The sequence below is a fragment of the Aspergillus aculeatinus genome (assembly GCF_003184765.1).
Source record: "Aspergillus aculeatinus CBS 121060 unplaced genomic scaffold BO66scaffold_9, whole genome shotgun sequence".
In the NCBI taxonomy this organism is placed as follows: domain Eukaryota; kingdom Fungi; phylum Ascomycota; class Eurotiomycetes; order Eurotiales; family Aspergillaceae; genus Aspergillus; species Aspergillus aculeatinus.
Genome location: NW_020291478.1, coordinates 269,656 through 284,007, shown reverse-complemented (window position 1 = coordinate 284,007; position 14,352 = coordinate 269,656). Strand labels below are relative to the sequence as shown.

General features: G+C 51.0%; 4 protein-coding genes across 4 annotated transcripts; 3 read left to right on the top strand and 1 right to left on the bottom strand.

The window, feature by feature from the left end:
* Nucleotides 1-1,046: 1,046 nt before the first annotated feature.
* On the top strand, nt 1,047-2,393 carry BO66DRAFT_250787 (elongation of very long chain fatty acids protein). Its single transcript, XM_025642954.1, has 3 exons — nt 1,047-1,546; nt 1,611-1,893; nt 1,947-2,393. Exons 1-3 carry the CDS (start codon nt 1,136-1,138, stop codon nt 2,282-2,284), a joined length of 1,032 nt encoding a protein of 343 aa, XP_025506744.1. The 5' UTR covers nt 1,047-1,135; the 3' UTR covers nt 2,285-2,393.
* Nucleotides 2,394-2,827, top strand: BO66DRAFT_250772 (uncharacterized protein). Its single transcript, XM_025642952.1, has one exon. It carries the CDS (start codon nt 2,503-2,505, stop codon nt 2,761-2,763), a length of 261 nt encoding a protein of 86 aa, XP_025506743.1. The 5' UTR covers nt 2,394-2,502; the 3' UTR covers nt 2,764-2,827.
* Nucleotides 2,828-4,076: 1,249 nt separating this feature from the next.
* Nucleotides 4,077-4,893, top strand: BO66DRAFT_250775 (uncharacterized protein). The gene is made up of 4 exons (XM_025642953.1): nt 4,077-4,436; nt 4,559-4,577; nt 4,776-4,838; nt 4,891-4,893. The coding sequence occupies exons 1-3, from the start codon at nt 4,185-4,187 to the stop codon at nt 4,808-4,810; spliced, it is 306 nt and encodes a 101-aa protein (XP_025506742.1). The 5' UTR covers nt 4,077-4,184; the 3' UTR covers nt 4,811-4,838; nt 4,891-4,893.
* A 3,850-nt stretch (nt 4,894-8,743) lies between these two features.
* On the bottom strand, nt 8,744-10,897 carry BO66DRAFT_389503 (uncharacterized protein). Its single transcript, XM_025646810.1, has one exon. The coding sequence runs from the start codon at nt 10,549-10,551 to the stop codon at nt 9,070-9,072; it is 1,482 nt and encodes a 493-aa protein (XP_025506741.1). The 5' UTR covers nt 10,552-10,897; the 3' UTR covers nt 8,744-9,069.
* Between the last annotated feature and the right edge of the window lie 3,455 nt (nt 10,898-14,352).

Here is a 14,352-nt window from a genome sequence, read left to right as displayed (position 1 = left end):
CAAAGTACCCCGCGCAGCAACTTGTTCAAGAAGCAAATCGTAGAAATTAGATCGGGGATCGGAAATATTCCCCACGGATCTCGTTGACTAGTGTTTGGACCCTGGCACTGACCAGCAACATGTTTCATGAGTAAACAGTGAGTGATAAGTTACCAGGTCGCTGAGTTCTGAATCAAGGTATACAGTGACCCAGAACCCTTGGCATAACCCTGGCGAATTTGCATGGAGATTATGTTTCAAGAGGTTACCGGGATCTCTAGGTTCGGAATTCGTATCCATTGAGACATTGGCAATGTTAGGATAGTACTCAGTAAATGGATCTAATCATGATCTCCCAGGCACTGTAGTAGGTACGGTACTAGGTGGTTATTTACACCGATTTCGATGGTCACCAACTGACAGTCAGCACAGCATGTGAAGATGGCCCGGGGTTAAGTTAGTGGCCGCTTTCTTACTTGTAGTTATGACGACCAATTACAGACTGTCAATTAGGTAGGTAACTTTGGTGACCTTGACGTGACATAGAACCGGCGGAAGCGACTCTCAAAAGTTATCCTCATGAGTTTTCCACCCTCCTCTAGATATCGAAGTCATCTCTTGCTACGAGGCTTGCCAGCCGCAAACAGCGCAATAAGGGCAGCAAAATCAGAACCAGCTGGCGAACCGGGAACCCGGAAGGCACATGATCGTCGGGCCCTAAGCGGACGCCCCCTTTTTTTTTCCCAGTGGCCGAGGTTGCGCTAGTCTCTTTTCAGCCGCAGCGGACGCGCCGGAGTCCAAAAAAGAAGACACGCTGAAGGATGGATGGATTCTCCTTGCGAACAGGCAGTCAAAAGAGATACCAAGTCCTCCTGCTGCTCCACCTTGTCCGTTCCCTCTTCATTTCTCTTCTTCCATATTCTTCTTCCTTTACTATCCCTCTTTCTTATCCTTTGGATCGCTGCGTTTGCTTTTAACTCCCCCCCCTCTCATTCTCCCTTTTTCTTACCCCATTCTCTGCTCGCACCCCTCCAACCGGCCTGTCAGCAGTTTTTAGAGGAGGAAGAAGAAGCAGAAATTTGAGGTCCTTCACACTTCGGGACCTTTAGTCAATCCGTCCTCCTCAAGTAATTAGGATCTTGGTCAATTGCTCACCATGGCCGCCGAACTTCTCCAGAGCCTGCCCAGGCCAACCATTGATCGGCCATTTGGCATCCACCTATGGCCTATCTTCGACAAGGCCTTCGAGCTTGTTGTGGGATATCCCGCCAGCGAGTTCCGCTTCGTTGAGGGCGTCACACCCATGTCTACATTCAAGGAGACTGCTGTGATGCTTGTGGCTTACTATGTTATCATTTTTGGTGGTCGCGCGTTCATGAAGGACCGTCCTGCTTTCAAGCTCAACACACTGTTCATGATCCACAACTTCTACCTGACCGCGATCAGCGCAACGCTCTTGGCCTTGTTTATCGAACAACTCCTTCCTACCCTCTGGAGACACGGCGTTTTCTACACTATCTGCACGCACGAGGGTGGACTTACACAGCCTCTGGTCGTTCTGTACTACGTGAGTCTCGCAACCGTTTCACATCCATCCAATGACCGAAATTAACCCGCTTGTTTGCGCTTAGCTCAACTACCTGACCAAGTACCTTGAGCTCATCGACACTGTCTTCCTCTTCCTCAAGAAGAAGCCGTTGACCTTCCTTCACACTTACCACCACGGTGCCACCGCTCTTCTCTGCTACACCCAGCTCATTGGCTTGACCGCTGTCCAGTGGGTGGTCATTGACATCAATCTCTTGGTTCACGTTGTTATGTACTGGTACTACTTCCAGAGCGCTCGTGGTATCCGTATCTGGTGGAAGGAGTGGATTACCCGCCTTCAGATCATCCAGTTCGTCATCGATCTTGGTAAGTCGTTGTCTCGTGACCGATTTCCGGAAACTCAACTGACCGTTGTTTAGGATTTATCTACTTCGCCTCCTACACCTATTTCTCCTCGACCTACTTCCCCTGGGCTCCCAATATGGGCAAGTGCGCCGGAGAGGAATTCGCTGCTTTCTCCGGAATCGCTGTCATCACTTCCTACCTGTTCTTGTTCATCTCTTTCTACGTCGCTACCTACAACAAGGCTGCCAAGACTGGCCGTCCTCGTCGCAACACCGGCAGACAGGCTGTTATTGACATGGCTAAATTCGAAGTCTCTGCTCCTTCCACTCCCAACGGACAGGCCAAGTCGAACGGTGCCGCTGTGTCCACCGGACGCTCCAACGGCCCTGTTACCCGCTCCCGCAAGGCCTAAGTGCACGAGTGGTGAGACGGTCTTAGGGGCACATCTCTTCACTTCTTCGATGACCCGCTTAGCAAATCGGCTTCGAAGCGCGGATTCGTTCTCCCTTCGCTTTCACAGTCAATCTTCGCGCATCGCCATATTTCGGCCGAGCATGAGCGAGCCAACAACCAACCATTTCTGAAGCCGGGTTCCACACTCGGTCGCCAACACTTACAACTATTTAATGAATGACCTTGATGATAATGGTCGTCTTTGCTTTTCAACCAGCTTATGCATGTGGCCTTGCCGCTTTGCAGAGGTGGTACCGAGCTAATTCAGAGATATGTTCGCTTGGGGAAAGGCTTTCTACCCTTTTTCTTCTTCTTGGAATCAGCCGAGCAAAGACCATGACTTGGCTATTTCAGCTTGTATTCTACATGCTTTACTTTGCTTCGTCACGTCGCCTTTGTTCCGCTGGCTGCGGAGTCCCGACATATGCCTTTTTTTGAATCGTCTATAAACGGGAGGTCAACATAAATGTAATCATGGTTATGTGTTTTTCTTGTCATTGCTCCTTACCTGTATATAATTGAATACCTTTCGGACTTCACTAATTTTGAAATGTGCAATTGGTTTTCATAAACTTTTGTTCTGTTTGGCTTGCTGATTTGGGGTTTCGGGAATCCAAAATGTGTACCTGTCGAGGTTTGAAACGTGAGGAGTATCAGCATGGAAGCTGTGTTTATTGGTACTATCCAGATGAACTGTCTGATACAGATAATCTTCTGGGGTTGAACGAAACTTCGCAACGAGTCTCGGCGTCAGCCCGAGGCAAGGTGCCTTTTGGGATCCACAGTAGGCAACATCCGTCCGCTTTGCTGCCTGCCTTGTGCTACAGTGCACCTGAGTTTTCGAGCTGCTGCTGTTCATTGCTTTTGTAGTCACTATCGACATGTGCGCAAGCATTCGAGTTACTCCGAGCCGGGGAACCACAATTGACCCAGAAGGTGAGGCAGACGATGAAAAGACCGAAAGCTCTAGACTCACACTACGATGAAGACGACTCCGGGCATTTTGAGCCGGGAAAAGAGTAATTGCTTTGCAGTGATCGACGGATGACCCTGTTGTAAGTTTGGTTACACTCTAGATTCGAATTCAACGGAGACTCTCAGAGACGAGGTCTCTTTGGAGACCATGCACGTTGTTGTACTGTGCACGGCACAACCGCCATGGCCGTGCGCTATCACCTTACGTACTAGTGTCATCGAAGACGATACCATGGTTTGTGGAATATCCATGTCTTACTCCGGTTTATCCCCCGCTATGAACAATGATCGTTTACGCTGCCGATAGTTCATGCAGCGTGATGACGATCAAGGTAAAATCGTCACTCAGCATATGTTCCGAATTCTCAGCTGCAATCTATGCTTTCCTGCCCAGCTATTGTTGACATACGATGAGTCCCCAGCGAGTTTCAGGGGATTTAGGGAATTATCTACCGATAAGCATTGTGGCGTACGCGTCCTGCCGGTGGATTCATCTTGACTATGGCGCAATGAATTCGATAAAGCCGATGTTTATGGATTCATCCGAAGAGTCCTGCCCAACTTCCTTCCCAATGTCATCATGGCTGGTCGATCCTACGAAGAACAAAGATTCCCGAGATCACCAAGTTCCGTGTTCTGTAGCGTGCTCAAACCTAGATTGTTGTTGAATCATGAACTCCGATTCCTCTTCCTCGGCATTTACAGCGACATCCCAGTCGCAGATCCAAGCATCTCGAAAGTGCTCCAGAAAGACATAAAAGGGCACCTCAATCCTTAAGTTGATTCTTTATCAAAATACAGAAGCACCAGCTCAATCACTACTTCGACTCGTCGTCCCATATACATCTTGCAACTCCGGCACCGCCTAAGTCACATCAGTCACAATGCGCTTCCTGTCTTGCGTCTCTGCTGCCCTGGTGGCCATCTTCGCGTCTACCACCTATGCGGTCCCCATCAACGGCGGTGTTAACTGCACTCAACTCGAACAGCAGATCGCCACTCTACAGCAAGGGGTGAGCACGACCAACGGTACCAACCCGGAAGGAGTCCAAGCTGCTCAGCAGCTTCTGTACGGTGCGAGGCTCGTGCAGGCCACCGAGTGCACCACCTCTTCGCCGGTCAAGCGATTCTTCCCTGTGAGTATTTGATTCTGCTGTGAGGTTTAATGGTCTGCTAACGACGGTATGCAGCCTGTAAGTAACGCGGAACTTGAAAGTGAGTCATGGTGATGCATGCTGACCCAAGGTGCTACTCGAAGCTTACTGGTCCGGTGAGTTGTTCCGACGATGTCTGCCATCCAGACGGGGAATACTAACTTTGGCAGATTGTGAGTTGAGCTCTCGTTATAGCTATATACTGACGTTCTGAGACATTGGAAACCCATTTTTAATCAACGTACAGAATGTGAGTGCTTTTCGGAGTCAGTCTGTTTGATATCGATTCGACCCAATGCTAAGCCTATATGAACGCAAAAGGGAACATCCTCACTACCTCCGATTCCCGGATTTAACGGCACGGTTCCACTTCATTAATCGATGGTAAGTGTTGCCTCTCCGGACATTCAAGACTCTTGCTCACGGGACTTCATAGTCGGTAAGTTGAAGCATCCCGTTCTAGAAGCCTTTACTGCTGGGACTTCTTCCTCGGATCCGTGGTGCTGGTAAGTGCTTGTCCCATCTGGGATGATATACTCAGTCAATAACATGAGGGTCAGATGTGTTGAAGATCCCCGATTGACACCCTTCCCGAGGCCGGAGATCTCGTTGAGGAACGCTCCGACAACGGGTGGATTAGATGTGAAGTGGCGCGGCATGGCCTTAGTATAGGTTTTTCTCCCTTTCGAGGTTTTCCTGTACTGTGAATGCGAATGCAGAGGCTTGCATCGGTTATGTTTTGTCGAAAATATGAATTATATATAAAGTGCTTATCTTGACTGCTCCTCGTCGCACCCTTGTATCAGAAGACTGTACAGCATCCAAGCCTAGATCATGACAAAACAGCATATAGCATATAATTGCTTGCGCTATTTCAGTGCACATGCCTCGACCTCGACGCAACCCAGCGGACGGACTGCTCGAGCTCCCCATCTTCTGGGCTCGTCCGATCTCATGTCCCGGCACTTCCCATGGCTACGCTGGCATCGTCGCCTCCTTCCGGTTTGCCATATTATATGGGTCTACGAACATGGGGAATATCCTTGTCTTTAATCGGGACCGTCCCGGGGCGCGCTGGACCGCGCTGCCATGCCCGCAGACCACGGATCTTCTGGTACATGTCTCCTACCACACATTCATCTCGCGCAGCTCACCTTTGCAGGGTCAGGCGTGCGCCGCCGAGCCCGCTCTTTCCCCGTGCACCACCAGCGCAGCCGGTCTATGCATTCCCGCGTGGCTCCTGGGCTGTCGCGGTCATGTGATGGCGGAAGGAGTATAAACCCCCCCCTCTTCGTTTGCCTTCTTTCCTTTACACTTCCCCGGAGATGTGCCTGCCAGACGGACGACTCTCGTGTCGAACATCCCTCGTGTCGTGCATCCCCGGAATGATGCATTACGCAGTCATGGCATGCTGTTACTGAATGGGAGTACGCTACTCGCGTAGTGTAGCAGCCTTTCACCGTGCGCTGGTATTGGAGATGCGTCCGTGCGACGGCGACGGCGAGCGGTAGTTCTACGTATGGGATTGTTGGCCGTGGCTGTTTGACAGGGGGCTAAGCCGCTCCTGACTACAGGATGTTGCAGGGACATTGGGGTATTCTCGCAGGCCATGGAATAGTTCACAAAGGACCGATGCTCATGGTGCTTTCCCTGGAATGTACTGTACGAATGTTCGGCGATAGTAGCGACGTGGGTTGTGGAACTGAGACGGGACGGTCGCGGACCTTCCCTCCTGCTAGCTTGGTGGAAGCGCCATACCAGTGGTAATCAAGAAGGCATTGTCCTGGTGCTGTGGCACTAGGTCTCTGGTATCATCTTGAAGAAGCTTAGAATGTGTCTGACCGTAGATGCTTTGTCGTTTCCAGTCTTCCTGCAATGATCTGTTTCTCTTCTCTCGTGCTATGCTTCATCCACAAATCATGTACAGTCTAGAGGGCTGCTGCAATGAGGTTCACAGATACAAAAAGAAGCCGACCTCAAAGAAAGATTTATTGACTAAGGAAGGAAGTCCGCGAGAGACAGGAGGCTGGATGGGCAAATGGCAAGAGAGAACGGAAGGATAGAAAAGCGCGGCAGTCGTATGAAACCGAAAGTAGGGATCTATATACAATATACTCCGTATCCTTCGGCAGATGCACCAGCAGCACGAGCCCGAAGATGATCAGGTTCCCACGCCCATGCACAGCAACCAAGCTTTATTTCGCATAACTACGAATAGTCCCATTGAACCCACTTCTCCCAACAAACCATACCATTCAGTATATCCCACCACCCACAATCGCCAACAAAAGTTGAAACACCGGTCATCTCGCTTACCAATACCTGTCTCCCCCAACAACTCTCGCAAGGTAAGGCAAGTTGACAACCCTAGTGCCTTTTCTCATCAACTGCCGAACCCGCTCCGTTCCCCTGAATCATGCACCCGTTCCTCTCCATCTCGATCCGAGAACAACCGCCGGCCCCTCCCACCTTCCCGTGGATCACCCCCTGCACCTCCCACATAGTCTAGTCCCAAGTTCCCAGCAGACATCATCGATCGCGTCGCTGTCGCTGTCTTGCTGTTGCCTAGCGAGAACCTCATCTTCCCACATTCCACCCCTGACTCGCGCATCGCAGTTCCCAGGGCTTCGGCATGATTTGCCGTGAACCAACTCCAGCCGGGAATCCAAGATCGTGGATCGATCCCGAGGTCGCTTTCCCGCCCCAACAACCAATCACTTCAAACTAGAAGCGTAGACCGGAATGTGGCTTGCCGCAACTCTACTCTTCCAAGGTTTGAAGGCTTGTCAATAGTCTTCCTTCGAGAAGATAAGCGAGGTTCAGCCATGTCCCTGAGATCTCGGTTAAAATCTCAAAATCCGTGAGCGGGCTAGAATGGTGACCCTACACCTACGCCGCCGCAGTCATCATCTCTTCCGTGCATCCACATTCTTCTTCCTGACAGGGAAACGAGAGACTTGGAGGATTGCATACTGCGATCAATTGCAATATCCCGCGCATGATGATTGTTAGCCTTTCCCTATTCCAGAGCCAGTGGGGGTATGTATAGCTCCCAAATAGACGGCATACACGTCGCCAGCATGGGCAGTTCTTCAGGAGTAGATACTGCATACTGCATACTACCGTACTCTACATAGATTAAAATCAGATTCAAATTTCAAATCTAGCCCGGATTAACAGACAAAAGAGGCACACCCCTCCACGACGATCATAATCCAGAAGAATGCCCTCTATCTCGCACATCGAACGGGATCCCGAATGTCTTAGTCTAGTTCCCTACCGGAAGCCAGCATCTGATGACCGCTCCACACCACCGGGAGTGCGCACCTACTTACGGAGTACAGTACACAGCCTACAAACGATGACCTTCCCCCAAAGCACGATATCCAAACCACTTTCCACCTAAGTACCAAACCCAACCAGGCCAGATCGAAAGGCCATCGGCCCTGGTATTGTCATCAAGCCTGCATCTGCATCTGCATCTGCATACAAATCAAAAAATCATCGACCAATATTCCAAATATCAAACGCAGGCAGGTGGTACAGTAAATGTACAGTGCAACCGGGGGGGGCGGGGCTCATTGCCCACGGAATCACACCTTCACAAATCTTGACCGCAGATAGGAAACCGATCCACCCCTCGTGGCAGGCCGAAGGAAAAGACATCCGGTTCCGTATGCAGAAGCAGGCTGTCAGCTGAACCCGACCCGAAGTCTGTAGAATTCTACTCTACATTTCCAAGTTTTCTTTTTTTTTGGTCTCTGGTTCGAGTCAGTTGACGCTTCCCGTGGCCTCCCCACGGCAGAAAGCATGCATGGCATGCTGAGAACTCGATTTCTTGAGCACCAATCAAGTCTTTCATAAGGCGGTTCGTACCGCGGGAAAGCTCAGAGCTGTGAGATTATCACTGTGGAATGTGGGAACATGTGGAGAGGGTGCGAGCGAGGCAGATTCAGCTTCCGCCGCCCCCCTCCACTCGATTGCCGGGTGAAGGCTCAGCTGCCGGGATCTCCGATATGCATGCCCGCCCACCATCGATCGGACTTTCCATTGAACCTTGGATACGCAAAGACAAAACCCGGGTGTCATCGCTACTGTCCGTTCCGATTGTCCGTCCCGCGGGGACGAAACAGCTTCTACAGCAGGTTAACACCTACGTCTGTACTGTACGTTTACGAACGCGAAACAGCCACAGAAAGAAAAGCACGAGGGAAAATTGTATGACTCTGTCCCAGTTGATCCTGAGATCCAATTGTGGCCCACTCCAGGAAGGCCATCACATTCTGCCCGCCTATGACTACTTCGGTGATCAGAACATAGAAAGGAAAAAAGAGACAGGCGAGGAGGTTCTGAGATAGTACAGTAAGATCGCAATATCACAAGCATCCAGTGCGACAAGTCAAACAACCAGGAAAAAAAGGAATGCCGCCCCAGGCAGTTGAAGTACAGACCAAAAACAAACCCCATGGAAGCAAACGCTAAACCGACGAAGAACGCCAAAGTAGAGACGTGACGCGACAAATAAAAAACCTTTTCCCCAAAACGTAGAAAGAAGAAGTAAAGATGAAACACTAGATCTAGCAATTCTTCCCGTGTTATCTCCGCAAATTAAGCATTATTTCTGGATGGTGGACTTTCTCCTGCCTCGTAACATGAATCCCATGAAACCAGAACTCGAACTCTTGGCGGCTGGTTCCGCACTGTCGGCCTTAGCGCTTCGGCTGTACCGAAAACTCTTCTTCCGCCGCGCAGCCTTGGCGTCCGACGCGGCGGCTTCGCGTGGGTCCAAGCTGTAGACGCTCTCCACTTCCGACCGCAGACTGCTGGCTGAGTACACACTAGACGCCGTCGAACTGTGCATAAGCGAGGCGGCTGCCGTTGGGGGCCGAAACCCTCGGTTGCCAGGCATGCTGGACGTGCTGTAGGTGGAGCCCGAGCGGTGGCGGTTGAATGTGGGTGATGAGTAGTAGGGAACAGGACTGGAAGTGCGGGACGACGGCAAACTGTAATCAGAGCCAGCGAAGGAGTGAGAGAGCGACACAGATCGGCTGTGAGATTCATCGGCGGCATGATTGAATGTGTGGCGGGGAGGAAAGGGCGAATAGCCCCCATGGACGGTCTGCATGGATGGGGGTCGACGGAGAAGACTGCCTTTGGGTCCCCGGTTTGCAACATGCTCGGCAGAGGTCTTTGGTCGATTGAATGCCATGGACTGCGAGCGCATATTGGTGGGCTGGGGAGTTTCGGGCACATCTGCCAAGGCTCGGGGAGCAACAAACGGGTCGGTGTCCGCTCGCCGAGGATGCTGCCCCGCATAGCGGCCATGTAATTGCAGGCTACCACGCTTCAAGTGGAAGGCGGGATCTGGTCGTCTCTCGCTCAGGAGCGGTTGCGATTTGATTGCCTGGTTGAGGGAGTACAGTCCTTTACCACTTGGATATCGGTCCGGTTCAGTCGTCGTTGAAATGGCCGACATGGGCTCGGGCTCCTCTACCACCGGGCCATCGGTGACTGGGCTTATTAAGATCAGATTAGGCTTGGCAATAGGCTCGACAATGGTGACTTTCTCAGCCACGCAGACATCTGAGTCGTCGACTGAGTCGTCAAGCGAGTAAACAGAACAAGGGGAAGAAGATCGAGAGCGACGCTGATGTCGCAGCGATTGCGGAGGTTGATAAACAGTAGGTTGCAAGAAGACTGGAGACCGCAGTGGAGAGGTGCTGCCAGGCGATGGCAGCTCGATGATCACGTCGTCATCATCGTCAAACATGTAAGACTCCGGCACAAACGTCGTTCCACTGCTACGTTTCACGGTATCTAGCGAGACTGGCCGAGAGGTCTTGCCTGCGGTAGCATGCATTGACAATAAGCGGGCGAAGGCGGTCTGGTCTGATGGTGATTGAGGGGAGTTGACGCTGGAAACCTCATCCGCGCTCATGTCTGAATCATATGGACCGGCAGTTTTGATGGGCGAAAATGCATGGTCATGGGATCCCAACTCCGATTCGGAAGTCTCCTCCTCCTCTGATTCGTATTGTCGAGGAAGAAGCTGCTGGTTCAGGTAGTCCAGGTCTAGAGGGGCTGCTGTCTGATACATGGTGATGTGAAGTGGGAAGGTCGAGAGAAGAACGAAATAATAGGAGAGAAAAGTGATAGAGCCCCCAAGCCCGGCAGGTACTCAATAATAAGGAAAGAGTAAGTGGATGGACTAGTGGGCCAACCCATGTACACAACAAACAACGAGTGGGAACAAGTGAAAAGAAAAGAAAGAACGTGAGAGGAAATGGTATGAAGATAAGAGAAGGCAAACGAAGCCGACAACCGACAGGAGAAGAGAATGGATGTCAATTATACCGGACAGGGACTGGACAGGGTTAGATGGGCCACACGGGTTGGTATGCTCGAAACGGAGTGGAGCTGGTGACCCTCCGTCGAGGTTTGTTTGAACGAAGCCACCAAATGCCATCCGATCACACAACTTCCGGAGTGAACGGACCAGGAGCTCCACTAGGGGAGGAGGGGGGAGGGGAGCAAGTCAGAAGTGGGCATTGGGGATTGCAGGAAAAGCAATGCTGCATGACACGTGCGCCACCAGGAGAAGACCTAGGACGAAGTGAGTTTAGAGACCGAAGTTGTCTTCTTTTTTTGCTTTTCTTTTTTTTTTGTTCCTCCTCCGTATTCTGCTTGGTTGGCGCTAGTGATCTGTACCTCGGCCTTAGTGGCAGTCACTGTACCTTAGCCAGGTACTACTGCTGAGGAACTTGAACCTGGATGGACAAGAGGATGAGAATCCAGGACGCGCGAAGAGAATGAAGGTGGTGCTTACGTTTCCATCCTTGCCTGACCCTCCTGCAGCCCCAGGGAGGTGTGGGTGTGGACACTGGAAGCTCAGGGACAGTTCAGCCGACCCTTGCATAGACGGGGTATTGTTCATCGTCATCACCACACTCCTGGCCCGGAAAAGCAATGATAACCGACGAGATTGAGCCAAATTGTGGAGGATTCCGGCGCCACGAGAGGGACTATTCAATGAGTAAAAGCATGATTTGGGGATTTGGGTTCACAGCGGCCATGAGGAAGGGGGAGGGGGGGGAGGAGGAGCCTGGAGGAGAGGGAGAAGCGGAAGAAGCGCTAAGAGATTGGACGTATCAACGTGAGCTGTCGGAGATGGATGTGTGTGGTGGTGGGGGGGGACCAAGGTGCCTAGGTGCCTGAATGCCTGAATGCCTGAATGCCTGAACGTCTGAACGCCTGGAAATTGAGGGGGAAAAGGAAGCTCAAAGAGGGAAAGGAAAGTCCGTGGCGCGCATCAATGGCGGCCACATCTAGATTGCTGGTTCCCCCAATTCTCAATTCACCACCACCTAATCACCAATGATGATGAGGATCGACTCATGCCAAGCCCGGTATGGCCATGTGGATAGGTAAAGTAGTAGGTAAGTAAGTCAAACTAAAGCTCAGCTCAGTGAGAGTGCATCCTTCAATCATTACGGTAGTATTCCTTCCGATGGATAACTAACTAGCTTCCTCCATTGCATATTCTCATTTGTTGGCCTTTCTATCTGATTCGTGACCATCTCTAATTCCTGAACCTGTTCTTGTTTGTTCGTGTCCTGGGCTATCCTCCGCATTCTCCCAAACTACCGGCAGGATCTCTTGCAACCCTAATTGCTTACTTGACTTTCCCAGCACTTCCTCATGCGTCGGACTTACGTACTACTCACTGCGGGTTGAATAATAGCGACAAACTCTCTCCTTGTTCCTGGCCCGATCGAGCTTTGGCCCGGTTCCACCCTAACTTAAGACCTTTGGTGGGGGTGCCTGGTTGGTTTCTCATTTTAGCCTCGATGCCACCGCATTCGATCAGAGCATCAGTCAATTTTGACTCTGAACAATGGTCTATCAAATGACACAGTGCACTGACACCACTCGATGGAGAAACCGCACACAAAGGTGCATTGATACTACTCCTATCACTGCCACCAGGGATTCGATAGATACTCTCCAGATCGTCTCCCAGCAATTGTCCCGTTCGTGCCGTTGAGAAACCCTGCGTATTCAACGCCGCCGCTCCAGGACGGTGGAGCATGTTTAATTCAAACACACCAGGCCCCAAAGCAGGTGAACTTCTTCCCGCTTCGCCTTCCTCACCGACTCAGAATGCCCGCCTTCCTTTCTGGAAGACTTTTTTACTTTTAAAAATTTTTTTTCCTCACTGGAATATATTCCATGGCAAGCAAGAAAATATTTTATTTGTCCTCAGTACTCAGGAACAAGTTTGCCCCTATTCCAGAGGCACTAAACATTACCCACTTTTTGAGACCATGCGGCGCCAAGGCCGATTGACCCGACCGGCAAATGGGAGTTTTTCTTCTCCCCTGACCCTCTTTTCCCCAGCAATATCAACTGGAGACGGTGGATAGACGCAAAGCTCCCTGCAGCGACGGTGCCCTGTCCTTGCAGCAAAGCCATGCATCGCCACCATATCCTTCTATCCTGCCAGGGCGGATGAAGTCGTACAGACAATAAGGCACAGAGAACGGCCGCAATTAGAGGTCTAGTTTTTCGAGCTTGCCTGAAAAATAGAGGCAAGAGCAACACAGAAACGGCAAAGTGCCCATCCGTGATCTCCCGAAGATCCAAAGTTCGCATAGGCCTCGAAGATCACCAAAGACAGTGAGTATCCGGAAAAGACGGGAAAATCCTCGCTCGAATCATTCGGCGATCCCCCGTCAAACTGGTGGTGGTAGGATAATCTTCGGTGTTATCCGCCCGCCCAGAGAATAAGGATCGCCGAAAATAGATATGATAATCCATGATCTGATGCCACGCCGCTCCAACCTACTGAGAACCTCCATCGAAACAGAATTCGAACCAGACAGAATGTTGCATAGAGCCAAATGAATGAACCATCATTCAGGAACTCCAATTTCCCCAACCCGTCAACGGCCGAACCGTAATCCGACCTGCAGGAACACATCCAAACGGTGGTTGCAGCTTGAAACAGCCGAATAGCATGGAGGAGGGGCCAGGGGCAGATTAGTCCGCCTCTTGGTTTGCTTGGTCCGCCCCAAAGGAGAAGAAAAAGCAACGAAGCTTGTGCAGTAATTGTTTGTTCGTGTGCCAGAGGAAAAGTTTACTAAGTACTCCGTACTTGACGAGGGATTCCAATCCTGACTGATGCAGATGCAGATGGCTGGTCGTAGCACGGAGGACTTGCTTATCGTAGTATAGAGAGGATGGACGACCGTGCTTTCGGCAGACTAACTAAACCAACTGTATTTTTAGCTCTGTTTCTGTCTGCTCCATCGTCCTCTCCCCTTGCTGGCCTCACCACCACCACCACCATCCTTCATCCCACTGGTACGCAAACTCAATGCAACCCCAGCGCTTCTGCGCGCGAAGCGATCAACAATTGACACTCATGCACTGTACGTCTTACTTCCAATTTCATGCGATCTTGTTATCTTGGTTTATATTTAGCTGGGCAGAATTGGAATCATTCCGTGCCGTGTGTCCTACTTACCTACTGAGCACTGTACACTTTAACTTACTATCTGATACTCCTGATGTGCAGTACATCATTGTACCTATCATCTGCATAAAAGCCCAGCCACAATATACCCCCCCCCCCCCCCCCCTGGCCAGACACTGCGACGTGACGTCGACAGCAGATGGGCAATTTTCTGCCTCTGCTCAGGGAGCACATTCTCTCCTCAGACCAAGCTTCGTAGCTTTTTTTTTGTCTTTCTCCCCCAGACACCCCTCCCAAGGCAATCCCCAATGATCCTCTCGGGCGTTAACTGACGACCACAAAGGAAGCATCCATTGTTTCAGCAGCCGCTGTAACAATTGCTTCCGCCAATATTCATCGTCGCAAGATCAATAATGAACAATT

Bases quoted from the DNA above. Each gene is read 5' to 3' on its own strand.
- BO66DRAFT_250787 (XM_025642954.1), top strand. From the start codon at position 1,136: ATGGCCGCCGAACTTCTCCAGAGCCTGCCCAGGCCAACCATTGATCGG. The intron at 1,547-1,610 runs GTGAGTCTCGCA...GTTTGCGCTTAG, and splicing joins CTCTGGTCGTTCTGTACTAC to CTCAACTACCTGACCAAGTA. The intron at 1,894-1,946 runs GTAAGTCGTTGT...ACCGTTGTTTAG, and splicing joins CCAGTTCGTCATCGATCTTG to GATTTATCTACTTCGCCTCC.
- BO66DRAFT_250772 (XM_025642952.1), top strand. From the start codon at position 2,503: ATGACCTTGATGATAATGGTCGTCTTTGCTTTTCAACCAGCTTATGCA.
- BO66DRAFT_250775 (XM_025642953.1), top strand. From the start codon at position 4,185: ATGCGCTTCCTGTCTTGCGTCTCTGCTGCCCTGGTGGCCATCTTCGCG.
- BO66DRAFT_389503 (XM_025646810.1), bottom strand. From the start codon at position 10,551: ATGTATCAGACAGCAGCCCCTCTAGACCTGGACTACCTGAACCAGCAG.